Raw genomic sequence first — 17,292 nt, forward strand, 5'->3', positions numbered from 1 at the left:
AGTGTATTTTTTACCTAGCGACAAAAGAAACACTTTCTTTCAAAAGCCATCATGCCACTGCACTTAATATTTTTGTTAACATCACACACTCGGGCTGATGAAAATAAGAGTGTATTGAGAATATTGCCCCTTCAGCTGAGTTGAAGGAAAAAAAAAAAAAAAAACCCAGCAAAGTCTCTGTCACCTCCTGTGCGAAGTCCAAGCACCTTAAAATCAAGTCTCTCAAGACCTGACCTCTGTCTTCAGCCTTTTTTCCATCTATTATCTGCCCAATATTCTGTGCTAGTTTATGTGGTCATTTACCTTCTTGTCTTTGTTCAGGCTTGCTGTCTCTCTCTGGAATGTTCTGATGTAGGGAATGTACCACATAATCTCCAGCTTCTGGCAAATTCCTCCTTATTCTTTAAAATTCACATCAAACCTCACATCCTCCAGTAAGCCTTCCCCATGTCACCGGTGCACATCCCCCCTTCCCTTGGGCTTCCATGTTTAATGTACACACATACCTGTCAATTATACTTCCTTCAATGCATTTTCACTGCTAATGTGTCTTTATCTCTCATGAGATGATCAAGGATAATTTTTTAACCTATCCTTCCATATCTACCACTTGCTCCTATGTTTGGCACATAATAGATGCTCAGTAAATATTTCTTGAGAAGATTTAATAGAGGCAATAGCTGAAACTGTGGTACCAAGTAAAAATCCAACAGAAAGAGAAATTTGCTTCTGATTTTCCTAAATACTGTGATTTGAGAAACCAGGGTAAGTTCACAAGAAAAAAATTAAATGATGGATTGTTTTATATTTTGTTCTTCAATGAACATCTCTGGTTAGATTCCATTTTCTTTGTCCATTTGCTCTCTTAATTTACCACGATAGCAAGCCTTCATCTAAAGTGGAGCGATTGTTTTCTCATTCTTACTCAGCTTCATATAAATAACAGTTAAGTTGAACCATGTAAAATCACTGTTTTGTAGGTCAAAAATGGTCAGATATTGGTAATTCCTGTGGTTCAACCTAAAGGATCGAGAGCTGGGTCTCTCTCCCTTGCGTCTGGTTACTATAATTTACACAGCACATGTAGTCTTGGTTCATTGTCTTAGTAATTTCTGTAGTTGGTAAAGCAACCACATACATTTTGTTAAAGCACATACATTTTGTTAAAGCATTTTGTTAAAATGTTTGTACATTTTGTACATGGAAGGAACCCAAGTGTCCATCGACAATAAATTCGTACAATAAGTTTGATGACCAGTCCCCAGATTTAGACAGTTTCCTAATAAGAACCAGTCCCCGGATTTAGACAGTTTCCTAATAAGAAAGAAGGTGTGGTTTATATATAATGGAATATTGCTTGGCCATGAGAAAGAATTAAATCCTGCCATTTGTAACACCATGGATGGAACTGGAGAGTATTATGCTAAGTGAAATAAGTCAGGAAGAGAAAGACGGATATCCTATGTTTTCACTCAGCCCAAGTTTTCATCAGCCCAAGTGTGTGATGTGGAACTTGAGAAACTTAAGACCATGGGGGAAGGGAAGGGGAAAAATAGTTTCAAACAAAGAGGGAGGCAAATCGTAAGAGATTCTTAAATACAGAGAACAAACTGAGGGTTGATGGAGGGGTGGGGGAGAGGGGAAAATGGGTGATGGGCATTGAGGAGGGCACTTGTTGAGATGAACACTGGGTGTTGTATGTAAGTGATGAATCATGGGAATCTACTCCCAAAACCAAGAGCACACTGTATACGCTGGTATGTTAGCTAACTTGACAATAAGTTATATTTTTTAATGTGGTATATACATAAAATGGAATGCTACTAAGCGAGCAAAAAGAATGAAATTTTGCTATTTGGAATGATGTGGATTGAACTAGAGTGTATTATGCTAAGCAAAATAAATCAGAGAAAGACAAATACCATATGGTTTCACTTATATGTGGAATTTAGGAAATAGAACAGATGAACTCGGGGGAAAAAGAGAGACAAACCATGAAACGGACTCTTAACAACAGAGAACAAACTGAGGGCTGTGGGAGGGGGATGGGCTAGATGTGTGATGGACATAAAGGACGGCACTGGTTGAGATGAGCACTGGGTATTGTACAGAAGTGATGAACCACTGAATTCTCCTGAAACTGATATTACACTGTATGTTAACTAACTGGCATTTAAATAAAAACTTGAAACAAAAAAATAAATAATCTACGGTAAAAAAAAAAAATGGATGTGAGGGTGATCTGGCTACGACATCTGTCACCCCATTGATCACCAGGGTTGGTTTGGCTGATCTAGCCAGCTAGGCAGGTGTCCCCTTCCTCCCTCACTGCTCCAGGTGTGTCCCTCCCAAAGCTTTGCTCAGTCCAAGAAAATGACCTTCCCTGACAGAGGAGGATCATTCTTTAGTCAAGAGTATAGGAGTGGCTGCAATTCCCTGCTAGAAACTCCAAACAAGTTCTCAAGGCACATAAAATAAATAAAATAAAAATGGAATAGAATAAATAAAATAAAATGGAACAAAATAAATAAAATAAGATGGAATAAGATAAATAAAATAGAATAAAATAAATAAAATAAAATGGGATAAATAAAACAAAATAAATAAAATAGAATAAAATAAAATGGAATAAAATAAGTAAAATAAAATGGAATAAAATAAAATAAAATAAATAGAATAGAATAAAGTAAAATGGAATAAAATAAATAAAATAAAATAAATAAAATAGAATAAAATAAATAAAATAAAATGGAATAAAATAAATAAAATGAACAAAATGGAATAAAACATACAGAATAAAATAAATAAAATAGAATAAAATAAAATAAAATGGAATAAATTAAATAAAATAAAATGGAATAAAATAAAATAAATAAAATAGAATAAAGTAAAATAGAATAAAATAAATAAAATAAAATGGAATAAAATAAATAAAATGAATAAAATAGAATAAAATAACATGGAATAAAATATACAGAATAAAATAAATAAAATAAGATGGAATAAAATAAATAAAATAAAATGGAATAAATTAAATAAAATAAAATGGAATAAAATAAATAAAAATAGAATAAATAAAATAAAATGGAATAAATAAAATAAAACAAAACAAAACAAAATAATAAAATAAGTAGAGGTAGATTGTCTCTGCGCTGAGTGCTGCCTCAGGAAGTCATGAGACGCCATCCCAGGGTACTGTGTCAGCAAAGACTGGAAAGTCATCTGGCGGAAAAGCCTTAGGAGCGACTTCTGCCTTCTGTAGAGGAGACTTGGTTCTTACCTCCATGTCCACTCCCAACTTTCAGCTGCACGAAATCACATGACTCTGTGAGAATTAAAGTAATATCACATCATTAAAATGTTAATTTGTACCTTTGTGCCTGTCCCACAATTGAATTTTCAGGAAGCTGATTACATTTCTTTCTATGGATTCAGGAAACCATTAGTCCCCCTGATCTAATTTATTGAACATATTTTGGCCCTTACAGCTGTCCATCAGTCATCCCTAAACACACTTAGTGCAAATGAATAAGATGGTTAATGTTAATGACCATCACTTCCTAGAGGAAAAACGATGCTGGTGCTGTGGGTGTGGTAGGAAGACAGTGGTCACTACTGCAGGACCTCGTGGTCCTCTGCTGGGGAAAGTCAGAGCTCATTGGAAGTGTTTTACCTGCTGTGAATATAAATACTGGCGTTAAGATGAATTTTGGCGTTGATATGAATGTTGGTGTTAATATTTTTCTTCGTGCTGCTTCCTTAGTTCCTTCTAACTTTTAAACTTAAAAGAATCTTTGGAACTAAATAAGCTGAAAATATCTCTTAAAAATAAGAAACACATTTAGATTCTGGTGCACAGCAAATTCCCTGTGAAGAGAAGTTCCAAATTTGTGATGCTATTTGCATTTCCATAAACACAGAGTATCTTTGTCTGAGCTTATTATGTGACAAATAACAGTGTTAGAAACGGGGTGTTTTAAGACTCTAATTATGCACATGCTCCCATTCTCTTTAGTGCGTTTACAACATGAAGCAATACAAAATTTGTACTTTTGGCTCAAGAGCTTTGTTCTTAAAACTGACATTTTAATGATTTTTCACTAGCATTGGCCTCGTTTAATGTAACTAAAATATTCAAAAAAAGTTTTAAAAATGCAAAGGTGCCACGGCTCCCCAGGAACAGGTCTGAGATGGAGGGGAGCATGCAGGGCGCCTGTGAGGGAGCGCCCCCCAGGCAGCTGCCTGTGAGCAGGAGGGAAGGGGCCAGGAGCAGGAAAGGGGAAAACCGAGCTGCCGTGGAGGCCTGACAAAGACCTCAGCCGACGCCCAGCGAGCTCTGCAGCTGACAAGGTCCTTTAGAGTTGTCCTGAGTCAGGCTTGGGGAGCAACCTTAGACCCCACAGTGATCAGAGAGAGTGGAACACAGGCTCCGGGTTCTCATACTTCCATAAGAGTACCAGGTCCCAGGCACGTCAAGGAAGCAGCAGAGAGTTCCAGAACCGAAAAGGCCACAGAGTCAAGGACTACAGGTGAATTAGGGGTAACTGGTGTGGATGGACGTCCTTCACCCCGAAGAAGAATCGGAAGCCCACCTATGCATCTGGGGCTCACTGTAATCATGTTCCCTTCCCTCTGGCTTGGGCAGTTAAAATTACTTCAATTTAAGTAAAATCAAACCTTCAGTAGCTCGGGTGCACTAACCACATCTCAAATGTTCAGGAGCCCCATGTCGGACAGCACAGAACACTTCCATCGTTGCAGAAGATTCTAGTGGACACTATGCTCTGCACAACCACGTCTCCCAGAGATGCTTTGGTCTCCCTCAGACACTGCAGGAGGAAGGTGCCAGTTCCCAACACCCTAACATCTATGGCCTCTCTCTGCTCCCCTTGACTGGAGATGACTGTTTAGCCCCCTCGTATCTATCTTTTCCTTCGTCTTTGATATTAATATGGTTTAACAAGCCAGAACTGGACTCAACAGCACCTAAAAAGTGTTTCCGTCTCGTTAAGGATGGGCCAGGAAGGAGGGGGAAATATTTGAATCCATCACACTAATTCTGTTAAAGAAAAGGACAAAAACCAATCAAGTTTTCGTATTCAAAGAGTGTTAACATTCATACCTTACCGTCGTTAACATCCGAAAATACAGCATCAGTCATTAGCCGGCAAGAAATGCCCGGAAAACAAAATTATAACATTAATATATTTTAAAACATAGCAAATAAAACATTTTAGGATTAACCTCCTCCCCCCAAAACCTGTGTTTGACGATGATAGAATCTGCTTCATTGGGCAGACCTTTCCATGAATTACCTCCTTTAAGTATTCAGTAAATATCGCACTGGTGGCTTGAGTTGCTGATTCCCCCACAGTATTCTACAAGTTTGTGTTCTGCCGACTACCCCTCATTCGTCTGTGGTCCTTGACTGTGTGGCCTCTTTCGTTTGGAACTCTCTCTTTTAAAATGTCTCCGAACAGGGGCGCCTGGGTTGCGCAGTCGGTTGAGCGTCCGACTTCAGCCAGGTCACGATCTCGCCGTCCGTGAGTTCGAGCCCCGCGTCGGGCTCTGGGCCGATGGCTCGGAGCCTGGAGCCTGTTTCCGATTCTGTGTCTCCCTCTCTCTCTGCCCCTCCCCCGTTCATGCTCTGTCTCTCTCTGTCCCAAAAATAAATAAACGTTGAAAAAAAAAAAAAATTTAAAATGTCTCCGAACAAACTCTTCTGGACCTGAAATTTAGCGTCTTTAGTACGCGCAGTGTCCATTGTTCCTTCCTCCCAGAGTCTCAGCAAAAGTCTGGCCATTGCACACGCCATTGTGGTACTTAAAGGTATTTTTCCTGGTCGGGTGTCCAGTACATAGGTTGAAATGTGTCATTTCAGCAGATCTTTCCCTTCTGCATCGCACACGGGCCCTCCCGTGAGGTCTATGGGGAGGGAAAGGCAAGCCTGTGTGCGTGTTCCTCTGTGTAAGGGAGCGGAACAAAATCACACATACAAACATGGATTGAATTGTTGTCAAATGTGATAGATAAATATACTCTGCACTATCTAAAACACTGGTTCTTAGGGGCACCTGGGTGGCTCAGTCAGTTGAGCATCCGACTTGGGCTCAGGTCATGATCTTGTGGCTCATGAGTTCGAGCCCCACATTGGGCTTGCTGCCTGTCCCCTCAAGAGCCTGCTTCAGATCTTCTGTCCCTCTCTCTCTCTCTCTCTCTCTGCCCCTAATGGGAAACCGACGACCCGGTCTATTAATTTGGTTAATTGGCCAGCACCCTGATGCAGAAGTTGGGTAAAGATTGGATTGGAGAATCTGGTTTAGAATTGAGGCTACCTCGGGGCTTCCGATTCGCTTCCCAAACGGAGATGGTGAGTGCAGCCTGCCCGAGCCAGCAGGTGGGGGTAGGAGTGGTGACCAGACCCTCACAGCCCAAGCCTAGTCTGTGTCCTCATGGATCCTCTCGCTGTTGGGCAGCATGTGAAGTCTCCGGCCCAACAGAGGAAGGGCAGCAGGTGTCCCTCACCTGCAGGGGAATGACCCTGCCCACCGGTGAGATGGGGCCAGTCAACAAAGCACTTCCTCCCCAAAGAAAGGGAAATGATTAGGATGAATAGGATGGAGAGAGGAATGTACACGCTCCAGATCTTTCTCCTCCCTGGAAATAAAAGGCCGGAGCGCCTGGGTGAGTCAGTCAGTGAAACGTTGGACTTGAGCTCAGGTCATGATCTCTCACCATTCATGAGTTTGAGCCCCGCATCGGGCTCTGTGCTGACAGCTCAGAACCTGCAGCCTGCTTCTGATTCTGTGTCTCCCTCTGTCTCTGCACCCGCCCCCCCCCCCCACCCCGCCCCGGCTCATGCTCTGTCTCTTGTAAAAAAAAAAAAAAAAGAAGAAGAAGAAGAAGAAAGAAAGGAAAGAAAAGGCAGAAGCCCCCATCCTGATCAGCGGACCAAAACAACATGAGGAGAGTTCCTTCTCTCTGCCTATAAATAATCCTTGTCTTATAGTTATACTGGGAGGTGGGGGTGAAATAAAACACATGAACTGCCTAGGATAGGCAGGCATGTGTCCAGAATCGTGTCAGGGTCTAGTAAGTGGCCACCTGTTCTCTTCTGCCCCCATAGTCTTAGATCTTTGAGCTTTCTAGTAGGAGGTGCTGGGTGCGAATAATCTTCACTATACATTCATTGAATCAAATCAGTCAGTTTTATTTATTGAGACCTCAACATGCTTAGCACTGAGCTTATTTGGCCTAAAAGAAGTGGAAGAAAGAGCGCCTGGGCGGCTCAGTCGATCGAGCGTCCGACTCTTGATTTCAGCTCAGGTCACGATCTCACAGGTTCACGAGTTCGAGCCCCACCTTGGGCTCTGCACTGACAGCGTGAGGTCTGCTTGGGATTCTCTCTCTCCCTCTCTCTCTGCTCCTCCCCCCCAATAAATAAATAAACTTGAAAAAAAAAGTGGAAGAATTACAGAGCTTTTCATACCCAAAGGGGCCTTTGAGCTCATATCTCATCCCTTCATTTTATGAAGGATGACCTGGGGGTCCAGTGTGCTGGGAAGGGAGGGATTCGAACCTCCAGCTCAGCCTGCTTTCCACTGCAACACATGCCAGGTGGAGGTGGAGGAGGGGAGCTGCTCAGAGGCAGTGTCTCAACCACGCCTAAATCCCCACCACCCCAAGCAGTGTTTGGCAGGTTTCTGGCTCTCAGAAAATATCCGTTATGTGAATTAATTCACCATATCCCCCCTGCTTGGCCTTTGGCAAATGAAGGATAGCTTGTGGCTTTGCAAGACAGATCCAGTCTGTGATATAACCTTCTCATACCGCATGCAGGGGCTTACAGTTAGACTCTTTCATGGCGTATGTAGCAAAACTTAAAATGTTGTATATTTTTGAGGATATGTCCAAGACTAATGCACCACTCAGTGTGTGTTATATTTTTATTTTAGGTAGACGAAGTCATCACAGGTTGGCGACAAACGTCAGAGTCTGGGACGAGTCCCTCGGACAGCAGCAGAGAGCACACAAACCAAAGGTACCACCTCCCCAGCCGTCGGAAGCTTCCTTATAGTTCTCTTCATTGGCATTTGGTGGCTAGAATGCACCTTCCTCAAAGATACAGTTATTTAGCATTTACAGATGATTCACGCTGTGAATGTTCATGTCTATTCCCAAAACTTAGACTCTGGATTTATAGGGCTCTTGATCCCTAAAAATCAAATCTGTGGGCATACAGGCCCCAATTTCTTGTGTCAATAATGGTGAGAGTGGTGAGGTCAACACCAACGACTGCTAACATCTGCTGAGCACTTACTATCAGGCAGTATCGTGTGTACTTCACCCATAGTAACACACTTAATCCTCACCATCTTTATCCTCGGTTTACAGATGGGCAAAATGAGGGAGAGAAGTTTAGAATGTCTGAAGGTCTGGGGGCGCCTGACTGGCTCAGTCGGTTAAACGTCCAACTTCGGCTCAGGTCATGATCTCGCGGTTCGTGGGTTCGAGCCCCGCGTGAGGCTCTGTGCTGCCAGCTTAGAGCCTGGAGCCTGCTTGGGATTCTGTGCCTCCCTGTCTCTCTCTGCCCCTCCCCTGCTTGTGCTCTGTCTCTCCCTCTGAAAAATAAGTAAACATTACAAAAAATTAGAATGCCTGAAGGTCAGGTAGTCTTGACACGTTGGGACAGCCCTGCTGAACCCTCGTCGAATGCTGCTCACGCTACCCTTTCATGGCTCGGATGTCACTTCAGAGCTTCTAAAGCTCTCAGGGTTGCCAGGACCAAGAGTCCCCATCATGTGCCCTCCCGCCCACCTCCTACCCCCAGATCATCTGCGAGCCTCTGGTTCAGCTTCTTCCACACCAGGACCCCTCCCGCTCTCTGTACTCCCCCAGTGACAGGAAGCCTCTCCTCATTCCTAACTGAAGATCCTGGCGGTGCGTCCTGAATGCCCTCAGAACGAAGCTCAGTACCTGTGACCAGTGGCATCCCTTCAAGCATTTGGGACAAAGCTCTCATTATTTCAGTGCTTCCTTCGAATGCACAATCCCAGGCCTTTCGACTTTCCTTCCACTTGTCGTGATTTCCAGACTGTTACCGTCCAGATGGCAAAATCTATTTTGAACCGAGGCAAACTATCTTTGTGATACAAATGTATATGCTGAAATTATCATTACAAAAATACCTGAACGAGAGCTATATTTATGTCTTGCATAATAGAAGCCGTCAGGCATTCATAACATCCCGAGTCAACTGTGGAAGTTTTGTGGACTTTCGAACGTGGGCTTTGTTTGAACGACGGGTACGGAGTTGAATTCCTTCTGAAAGCTGGGTTGCTGGCTTTAACCTTGGAGACCAGTTGGTCTCCTATTTCCCAGATTAGTGTAATTTATAGAGGTTCAAGGGTATTCTGCTAGCATGAATATTCATGGTCATAATTACCCCCCAACAGCATCCACACATGAAAGGAGTGTGACTCCCATTTGTGAAGGATCAGGGAAGGGCAGCCAGTGTGGAAGATGGTCTTCAGACCCCGGGAAAATCCCCATTACGGTGATGACACTTGAGGACTAGAGATGTCTTAGCACAATTCTTTATGGTAGTACTTCCTACGGTCTGTTTGCAAAGCCGTTTTCATTTTTGAATTTTTTTTTAATGTTTATTTATTCCTGAGACAGAGAGAGACAGAGCATGAGTGGGGGAGGGGCAGAGAGAGAGGGAGATACGGAATCTGAAACAGGCTCCAGGCTCCGAGCTGTCGGCACAGAGCCCGACGCGGGGCTTGAACCCACAGACCGCTAGATCATGACCTGAGCCGAAGTCGGACGCTCAACCGACTGAGCCACCCAGGCGCCCCGTAAAGCTGTTTTCATTTTTGTTACTGAGAAGTAATCACCTTGCAGCCACACTTAACATGTCTGTGTGAAGGTTGTTTGCGTGCTCCTTAGTCATTGACGGACTTGACCATCCACACCACCTCAGCCTCTGGCTGGGCGATCCCGTGAACTAAGAAGGCCGCACGTGGGAATGAGGTCAGGCAGGTTGTCAGTTTGAGGGATGGGAAGACGGTAGGCACAGTGATACGCCGGGAGGGCCAGAAAAGGCCCATCGATCCTTTCGTAGCCAGAGCGGCCCTTTCCTCATGCTGTGGAGACAGAGTGACCGGAGGGGAAGATCAGTGGAGTAAGGTTCCGTTCCTTGGGACCGGAGGAGATCATGTTTTGTGGGGCAGGTCACCGATGCCGTGAACTCTTGTGGTCCTGTGACACTGTATGTATGATCAAGGAGGGACACATACCTCACTCGGGATGGGTTTGTTGAGTGCCGAGTGCCTCCTCTGTGCTACATGATACTATCCATCACCTATCTTTCATCTTCAAAATAACCACCAGAGAAATCCTGTTATTCCTAATGGACTGAGTCTCAAAGAAATTAATTTGCCCAAGATCATAAAGTAGAGCCAGAGTGATAAATTTGGGCCCATTCTTTGGCTCATCTTCCTACTCTCTTCACGAGGTCTTTTTTTTTTTTAGTAGACTTTCTTCTTTAAAGCAATTTTAGGGTCACAGAAAACTTGAGCTAAAAGCACAGGAATTTTCCATATATCCACTGCCCCCACTCATACACAGTCTCCCCCATTATCCCCATCTCCCCATGATGGTGGCACATTTATTACAACTGATAAATCTACATTGACACACGTCGTTATCACCCAAAGTTCATAGTGGGCATTAGCGTTCAAAGTTGGTGTTATTCATTCCATGGACTTGGACAAATGCATTTCCCTGACAAATGGTCTGGAGCCTCTTTCCATTCGTGTATTTGCTATCTGCACATCTTCCCTGGTGACGTGTCTGTGAAGATCCTTGGCCCTTCTTTCAATCACACGGCTTTCTTATCGTTGCATTCGAAGAGGGTTTTTTGGTATGTTTTGGATAACAGCTGTTCATCGGATGTTTTCTCCCAGTTTGTGGCTTGTCTTGTCATTCTCCCAAAATTGTCTTTCATGAAGCAGAAGTTTGTAAATTTAACGAAATCCAGCTCGCCGATGACTTCTTTCAGGGCTCGTGCCTTTGCTGCTGTATCTACAACGGCATCGCCCGCCCCCAGGGTCAGTCAGCTCTTTTCCTGTGCTCCCTTCTGTGAGTTTTGCAGTCTTGCCTTTTGTGTTTAGGCCAGTGATCCATTTTGAGTTACTTCTTGTGAAGGCCACAGGTTTATGTCTAAATTCATTTAAAATATACACATACTGGGGACACCCGGGTGGCTCAGTCGGTTAAGCGTCCGACTTCAGCTCAGGTCATGATCTTGCAGTTCATGAGTTTGAGCCCCATATCAGGCTCTGTGCTGACAGCTCAGAGCCTGGAGCCTGCTTCGGATTCTGTGTCTTCCCTCTCTCTCTCTCTGCCCCTCCCCTACTCGTGCTCTCCCTCCCTCCCTCCCTCCCTCTCTCTCTCTCACAAATAAACACTAAAAAATTTTTTTTTAATATACACATACTGTATTAATTTTCTTGGGTGTGTGATATTTTGATGCTATCATAACTATGCTTTTGTTGCTAGGATATAGATTTGCGATTAATTTTTTGCCATGGTAAAATACATATCGCATCAAATTCATCGTCTCGAGTATTAAAAAGTGTACAACTTTTTAATGGGATTCAATATATTCACAGCGTTTGTATCACCCCCACCACATAACTCACTTTTGTGTTTGATTTTGTACCCAGCAGCCTTGCTGATCTCTCTTACTATTTTATTCATTTGTTAGTTGTTTTGGATTTTCTGTCTACCTACAGAGAACATGGAGTTTCTTTCTTCCTAATCCTGTTCCTTTTGTTTTCCTGCCTTAGTGCATAGGGAAAGGCACCAGGACGGAGTGGGAGGGAGGTGACAGCAACCGTCTCTGTCTTCTTGCCGATCCCAGAGGAAAAGTTCAACATTATAGTGTTAAGTCTGAAGCATTTCCTTGGTTTCATAATCCGTGCTGTCGTATTCAAAATCTGAAGTTTCTCGTCTCTATTCGCGTTCTTGTTGCTTCTGCCGGTTCTCACGCTAAGTGCCCTTTTTCCTTGAGTGCTTGTTTGTTGTTACTACAAGCTGCCCGAAATTTCTTAGAAGATAGTCTAGGGGCTTCTCAGAGGCCCGAAAAGTGCTCACCCGGAGAGCATTGGCCTGTGCTCTGGGGCAGACGCTACCTGAGGACCCTGCCCGTTCAGAACCACTTTACGCTAAATTCAAGGTGGCTGGGTTTTAACTGTGGCCGCTGTAAACCCATGGAAACCCCAGCTGTGGTGACAGCCCAGCCCGTCTCTGTCCTACTTCCCTCACAGTGCCCGCAGGGGCAGGCACAACGGGTTTACTGTTCATTCACTCTTATGTGAGAGCGAAGCCTTCTAGGGGAGAGGGCGTCCCGTCACTGCGCACCTGGCATGCTCAGGACCTTGACCTCTGTTCCCAGACTCCGCAAGGCCAGCAAGACCAAAGCACCACTTTAGGGGCTCAGCAAATGCCTTCAGGCCAAAGGTGGCTTCAGGGACCCACTTCCTCTCTGGTCCCTCCTTTTACTGAATCCTGCCCTCGTGGTTCCTTATCATCTTATCACATCTTTCCTGATCTCCCGAGGGTTTTCAGTGGGAGGTGGGAATCTTTGGTCCATGTATGCTAGCCCACCATATTACCAGAAGAAAGTTCTTTCCTTGTGTTCTTTAGTAGAAGGACTCAATCTCTGATGTGTTATGCCTGGTGATTTTAGTCTTTTTTTTTTTTTTTTTTTTTTTTCTTTCTTCCACCATTGATGAAAATACTCATTTTGCCCAACCGGTCATTCTGACTAGACTCCAGAGGTTCTGGCCCTGACAGACAGGTGGTGGGTAAAACAGTCACGTCGGGTGCCTGACATTAAGGGAGGAAACAGTAGGGGAGAAAAGGCCCTCTCCTCTTTATTTTGGGATTAGTGTGATCCTTTGGGGCTCCCGGCCTTATGGGCTCACTGTTTATTACCCGGAGACTCATGACCGATTCAAGTCCTGCGTGCAAATTATTCCTCACAACATCTGAAGTGGGTGAGCCGCGGAGAACTGCATCTGGGCTGAGTTCACTCTTTATTATGAAGATCCAGACGTTATGGCCCGAGAGATACATGCCTGGACTTCCAGGCATGAGGAGAGACGCTGCTTTTCCTCAAAGTCAACATAATTATAACAGTCGGGTTTCGCTATTTACTTGATTAAGTCATAGATATGGCAGCCTTTTAAACAAGAGCACAGTAATTAAAAAGCAGAGCCATATTTAATAATGATTGTAATGTAGGTCTTCAAAAACTAGAATTTCCTTCAGAGTTTACAGTGTACTACCTGGGTCTTTGGAAAATTTACACTTTATACTCTTCGTATCCATGATACTGTCCTTCAGCGGGTCCGTGTGCATTCGCCAAAATTCTGAGAAGAATTGAAACCTCAAGTGCCTTCAAGGGCTAAGTGGCTGACAGAAAGGAGGGGGGATGGGCCGTAAAACAACAGAAGGTTCACACTTTCCAGAGAAAGTCGGACCCCCCCCTCCTCCCAATACCTTGTGTCTGTTGCCTAAATTTGGTCTGAGGACATCAGTGTGGGGCTCCCGGATGAGACCGGCTGTGATTCTCTTTGGGTCAGAGACAGTTTCTGATTTAATTTCATGATTGCACCGTAGTAGAGTATTTTTTTTTTTCGTTATTTAACAAGTATTCACAAATGCTATATGCCAAAGATGAAAAAGACAATATAATTGCTTCAAGAATGCTGGTTCTAATGGGGAGAACAGATCAGTAACGAGACGATTACATGATAATGTGATAAATGTTCTATTCGAGCTCTCTGCTGCACTGTTAGATGTCACCAGGAAACGTCCTATTTGCACAGACCATGGGATTTCTGGTGTCTAGAATCTGGGAGGCACTTAATGTATTCCACTGAATGCTTGGCCGGGTGACCAGGGCAGTGATTCCAAAATAATTTGACTGATTATCAGTATCCCTGGGGGATAGGTGGGGGGGGGGGGGGCTTTATATAAATGCAAAGTACTGGGCCCCATCCCAGGCCTACAGATCAAAATTGACAGGGCGGCAGCCCAGTGACCTGTATTATCTAGAATTTTCTAATGACGGCAATACGGGTATCTTTCTTGTCCTGTCTCCACATAGCCATTGCTGAAAGAACTGGGTGCCGACAGCAGGGGTGGGATCTTGTGGGGGAAACTGGTGGGCTGAGATTTCTAGGCACCTGAACTTATACAAACGCCCCTGCAAAAAGCACACAGGCTGGATTGTCTGCATCACCAGGAGGCTGATTAGCTACATTGAGCCTACATAAGACCTGCCTACAGGGATTCTACTGTTGACCCAGGCTGCGGGGATTGCCTGCTGTAGTATCATTTAAGGATTCTCAGGTGCAGGGCACCTGGCTGGCTAGTAGAGCATGCATTGCTTGATCATAGGGTTGTGAGTTCGAGCCCCACATCGGGTGTAGGGATTACTTAAAAATCTTGAAAAAAAAATAAAGATTCTCAGGTGAACAGAGCCTCTCAGCCGACCTCCCCTCCAGCTGCCCATGCATCAGCACTTTACTTCTCCACAGGTCAGACTCCTGCTTCCACAAGGTTCCAAGCTACTTGAAACCCGGGACAGTCTCTTACTATTGTCTCCATGCTCTAAGGAGAGCACTTGCCCATGTTTGCTGAATGAATGAATGAATGAATGAGTTGAGTCTACTTGAAATTTAATTTAAAATGACATCTCTCAATTTCCTCTTGCCTTTTTTTTTTTTTCTGTTGTAGAAGCAAGCGAATTGAGAAATTAGAAGTAGATCCTAGCAAGCGTTCCTTCCCTGATGTGGCTAACATAGTTCAAGAGAAAAACCCCACGCCCCGAAGAGTTCGACGTGAACCCAAAATTATACCAAGTGAGGAAGCTCCAGACTTTGAAGATAACCCTGAAGTGCCCCCGTTGATCTGAAACATCAGGCCAGGTGGACGGACCCACCCGATCCCGTTTTCCTCAGTGCAGAGTGCGTAGTATGCCACGTTTGGGGTAAACACAGAGTTATTTGTCACCATCACTACTCCAGTGTCTCACTTCTACTTTATGCAGTAATATTCTTACACCAGTTTGACGTTCAAGTGCATACCTTAACATGCTACAGCTCATTTGCCTATAAGAAAATGTTGGCTAGGACAAACGTTCAGGAAATCATAGAACTCTTACATTAAGACGCTGATTTTTCAGCTCAGAACTGTTTACTAATGCAGAGAGACGAAGTCGGAGATAAAAGGACTGATTATTAAATCGGTGCTTCAGCAAATTGGTCAAGCTCAGAAGTTAAAACTGTAATTTCAGATCAAATCGGAATGCTCTAATATGATTTTAGCGGTGTTTCAATTTTCTTCTCGTGATTACTGGTGGTAATGCCTGGGGTGAGGAGGAGGAGAGCTGGCAGGAGTAGGAAGCGAAAGCCGTTAAGGCTGTAGGTACGGGCTTGACAGCTGCAAAACGAGAGGGAAGCAGGTGGAAGTCTAGTGGGCTAAATGGAGCCTGGGAGGGCAGCACACAGCTCGGAGAAGACAGGCGCTCTAGTGCAGGATTGTCCACAGAGGACGAGCCCGTTGGGTCAAGACGGTCGAGCCCAGCTACCCCCCGGCCACACTCAGTCCTTGGCTGGGAGCCACCTGCCCAAAGAGTGGTGGCCGCAGTGGGAGACTTGGGGTGCTCTGCGCACCTCGTGCGGGTTCTCTCTTGGGGACAGCCGAGCAGGGTGCCTCTATCGGCCACAAGAAGGTCACAGCAGCTCTACCTTGAGCTCAGCCTTGAGGAGGTTGCCATGAGGGCTCATGAGAAAGAGGAAGGTGCTCTTCGGTGCTGGAGGAAAGGAGACCTACCTTACCTACGGGAAGAGAGTTTAGCAAAGCTGTTGCCCGGGGTAACATGGAAACATTGTAAGTGTACCCACTGCCCTAATAGGTTTAGGGAAGGAGATTTCCATGCGGAATGCCAAAGTCTCCACTAGTGCCTTTAGCTGCAAGACAAAAGACACAAATAATTCGTCCATTTTTAAGCAGCGTTTAGAGAAAATATAAAGGAACTAAATTGGCTAGGTTCAAAATAAAACTTTCCCCTCCCAGTCTCTCCCCAGCCGAAATACAAACAGACTCACCCTGACCGTGGACCACATTGCTGTTCTGGGTCTCCAAGGAATTACCATCCGTTCAGAGTTAGTGTCCCATAATGCCTGAAAACTCTGTCTGTCAATGCACAGTCATCTGGGGTAAGCGCAAGGCCCCTTTGCAGCAGGTGGGAGATGCACAGTATAAAATCTGGGCAGTGTGGCAGGGATCGCCAGTGATATCCAAGCATGAGACAGTGAGCCTTGTGGAATCCTGGGGGAGGAGTGTCCTAAAAACCTAGAACAGCGAGTGCAAGGGCCTGGGATGGCACGTGGTTTCAGGAATAGCCAGCAAGCCAGTGGGACTGGAGCAGGCTGAACAAGGCAGAGTATCAGAGAAGGGAGAGCCAATGGAGAGCTGGGCCCGACCATGCTTGACCTAAAAAGACACGCCTACCGCTGGGAAATTCGCACCGCTCCCAGAGAGCATCCTCGGATTTCATAGTGTTGCGTTTTTGGTCTTTTGCCCAATGTTTCCCTAGACTCATTTCATTTCCGATCTTCAGAGAAATCCTCTCAACTAAGCATTTGCTCATTCTTCGTTCAGTAGGCATATGCCTCCCGTGGACCAAGTGTGGGGAGAATAATGGTGAACCAAAGGAAACAGGCCTTGGGTTTCACTGAGCGTATTTTTCTGTGATGCAGACAAATGTGAATCGATTGCACGAGCAAACTAAGCTAAGTCTTCTGAACTCACTCTCGCATTTTAGGACTGAGGCCCCTAAACATCAGGTGGCTTGCCCTAAGATGGCTTAACGGTATGTTAGAATGGGATCGTCTCTAGGTCACTTTGGACTCAGTTTCCCCCTTGAAAGGCTTTTCCCTCCCCAAGCGAATGGGACTATTCACATGCCGATGTTTTCAAAGAAGATAGACGCAAACCAACTTCGTGAATCTTAAAGCTACTCACTCCCTTGGGAAATATGCAAAGAGGTGTGAGGGTAGAAGGGCTTTGTGGCAGATGATGTCTTTGGGGGTCATGAGCTCTAAGACCCTTGGGCAGGGCCCGTGCCGTGTCCTCACTTGGATCCTGCTGAGTGTGGCTTCCGGGGGACTTTGGGGTGAAGAAGGACGAACACATGTCTTTGGAGGGAGC

General features: G+C 44.7%; 1 protein-coding gene across 4 annotated transcripts in view; it reads left to right on the forward strand.

Annotated features, from left to right (window-relative positions):
• Positions 1 to 15,415, forward strand: part of DNAAF11 (dynein axonemal assembly factor 11) — a 78,985-nt gene extending 63,570 nt beyond the window's left edge. For 2 of the 4 annotated variants that reach the window (XM_045453652.1, XM_045453651.1), the window contains exons 11-12: positions 7,956 to 8,041; positions 14,815 to 15,415. In XM_045453652.1, the coding sequence (XP_045309608.1) occupies positions 7,956 to 8,041; positions 14,815 to 14,992 (264 nt within the window). In that variant the 3' untranslated portion in view covers positions 14,993 to 15,415. Of the gene's footprint in view, positions 1 to 7,955; positions 8,042 to 8,394; positions 8,449 to 8,869; positions 9,248 to 14,814 lie in introns of those variants that run through there. The other 2 variants (XM_045453653.1, XM_045453654.1) reach the window with 2 other exon arrangements.
• The last annotated feature ends 1,877 nt before the right edge of the window (positions 15,416 to 17,292 follow it).

This window comes from Leopardus geoffroyi, chromosome C3 (assembly GCF_018350155.1).
Source record: "Leopardus geoffroyi isolate Oge1 chromosome C3, O.geoffroyi_Oge1_pat1.0, whole genome shotgun sequence".
Lineage (NCBI taxonomy): Eukaryota > Metazoa > Chordata > Mammalia > Carnivora > Felidae > Leopardus > Leopardus geoffroyi.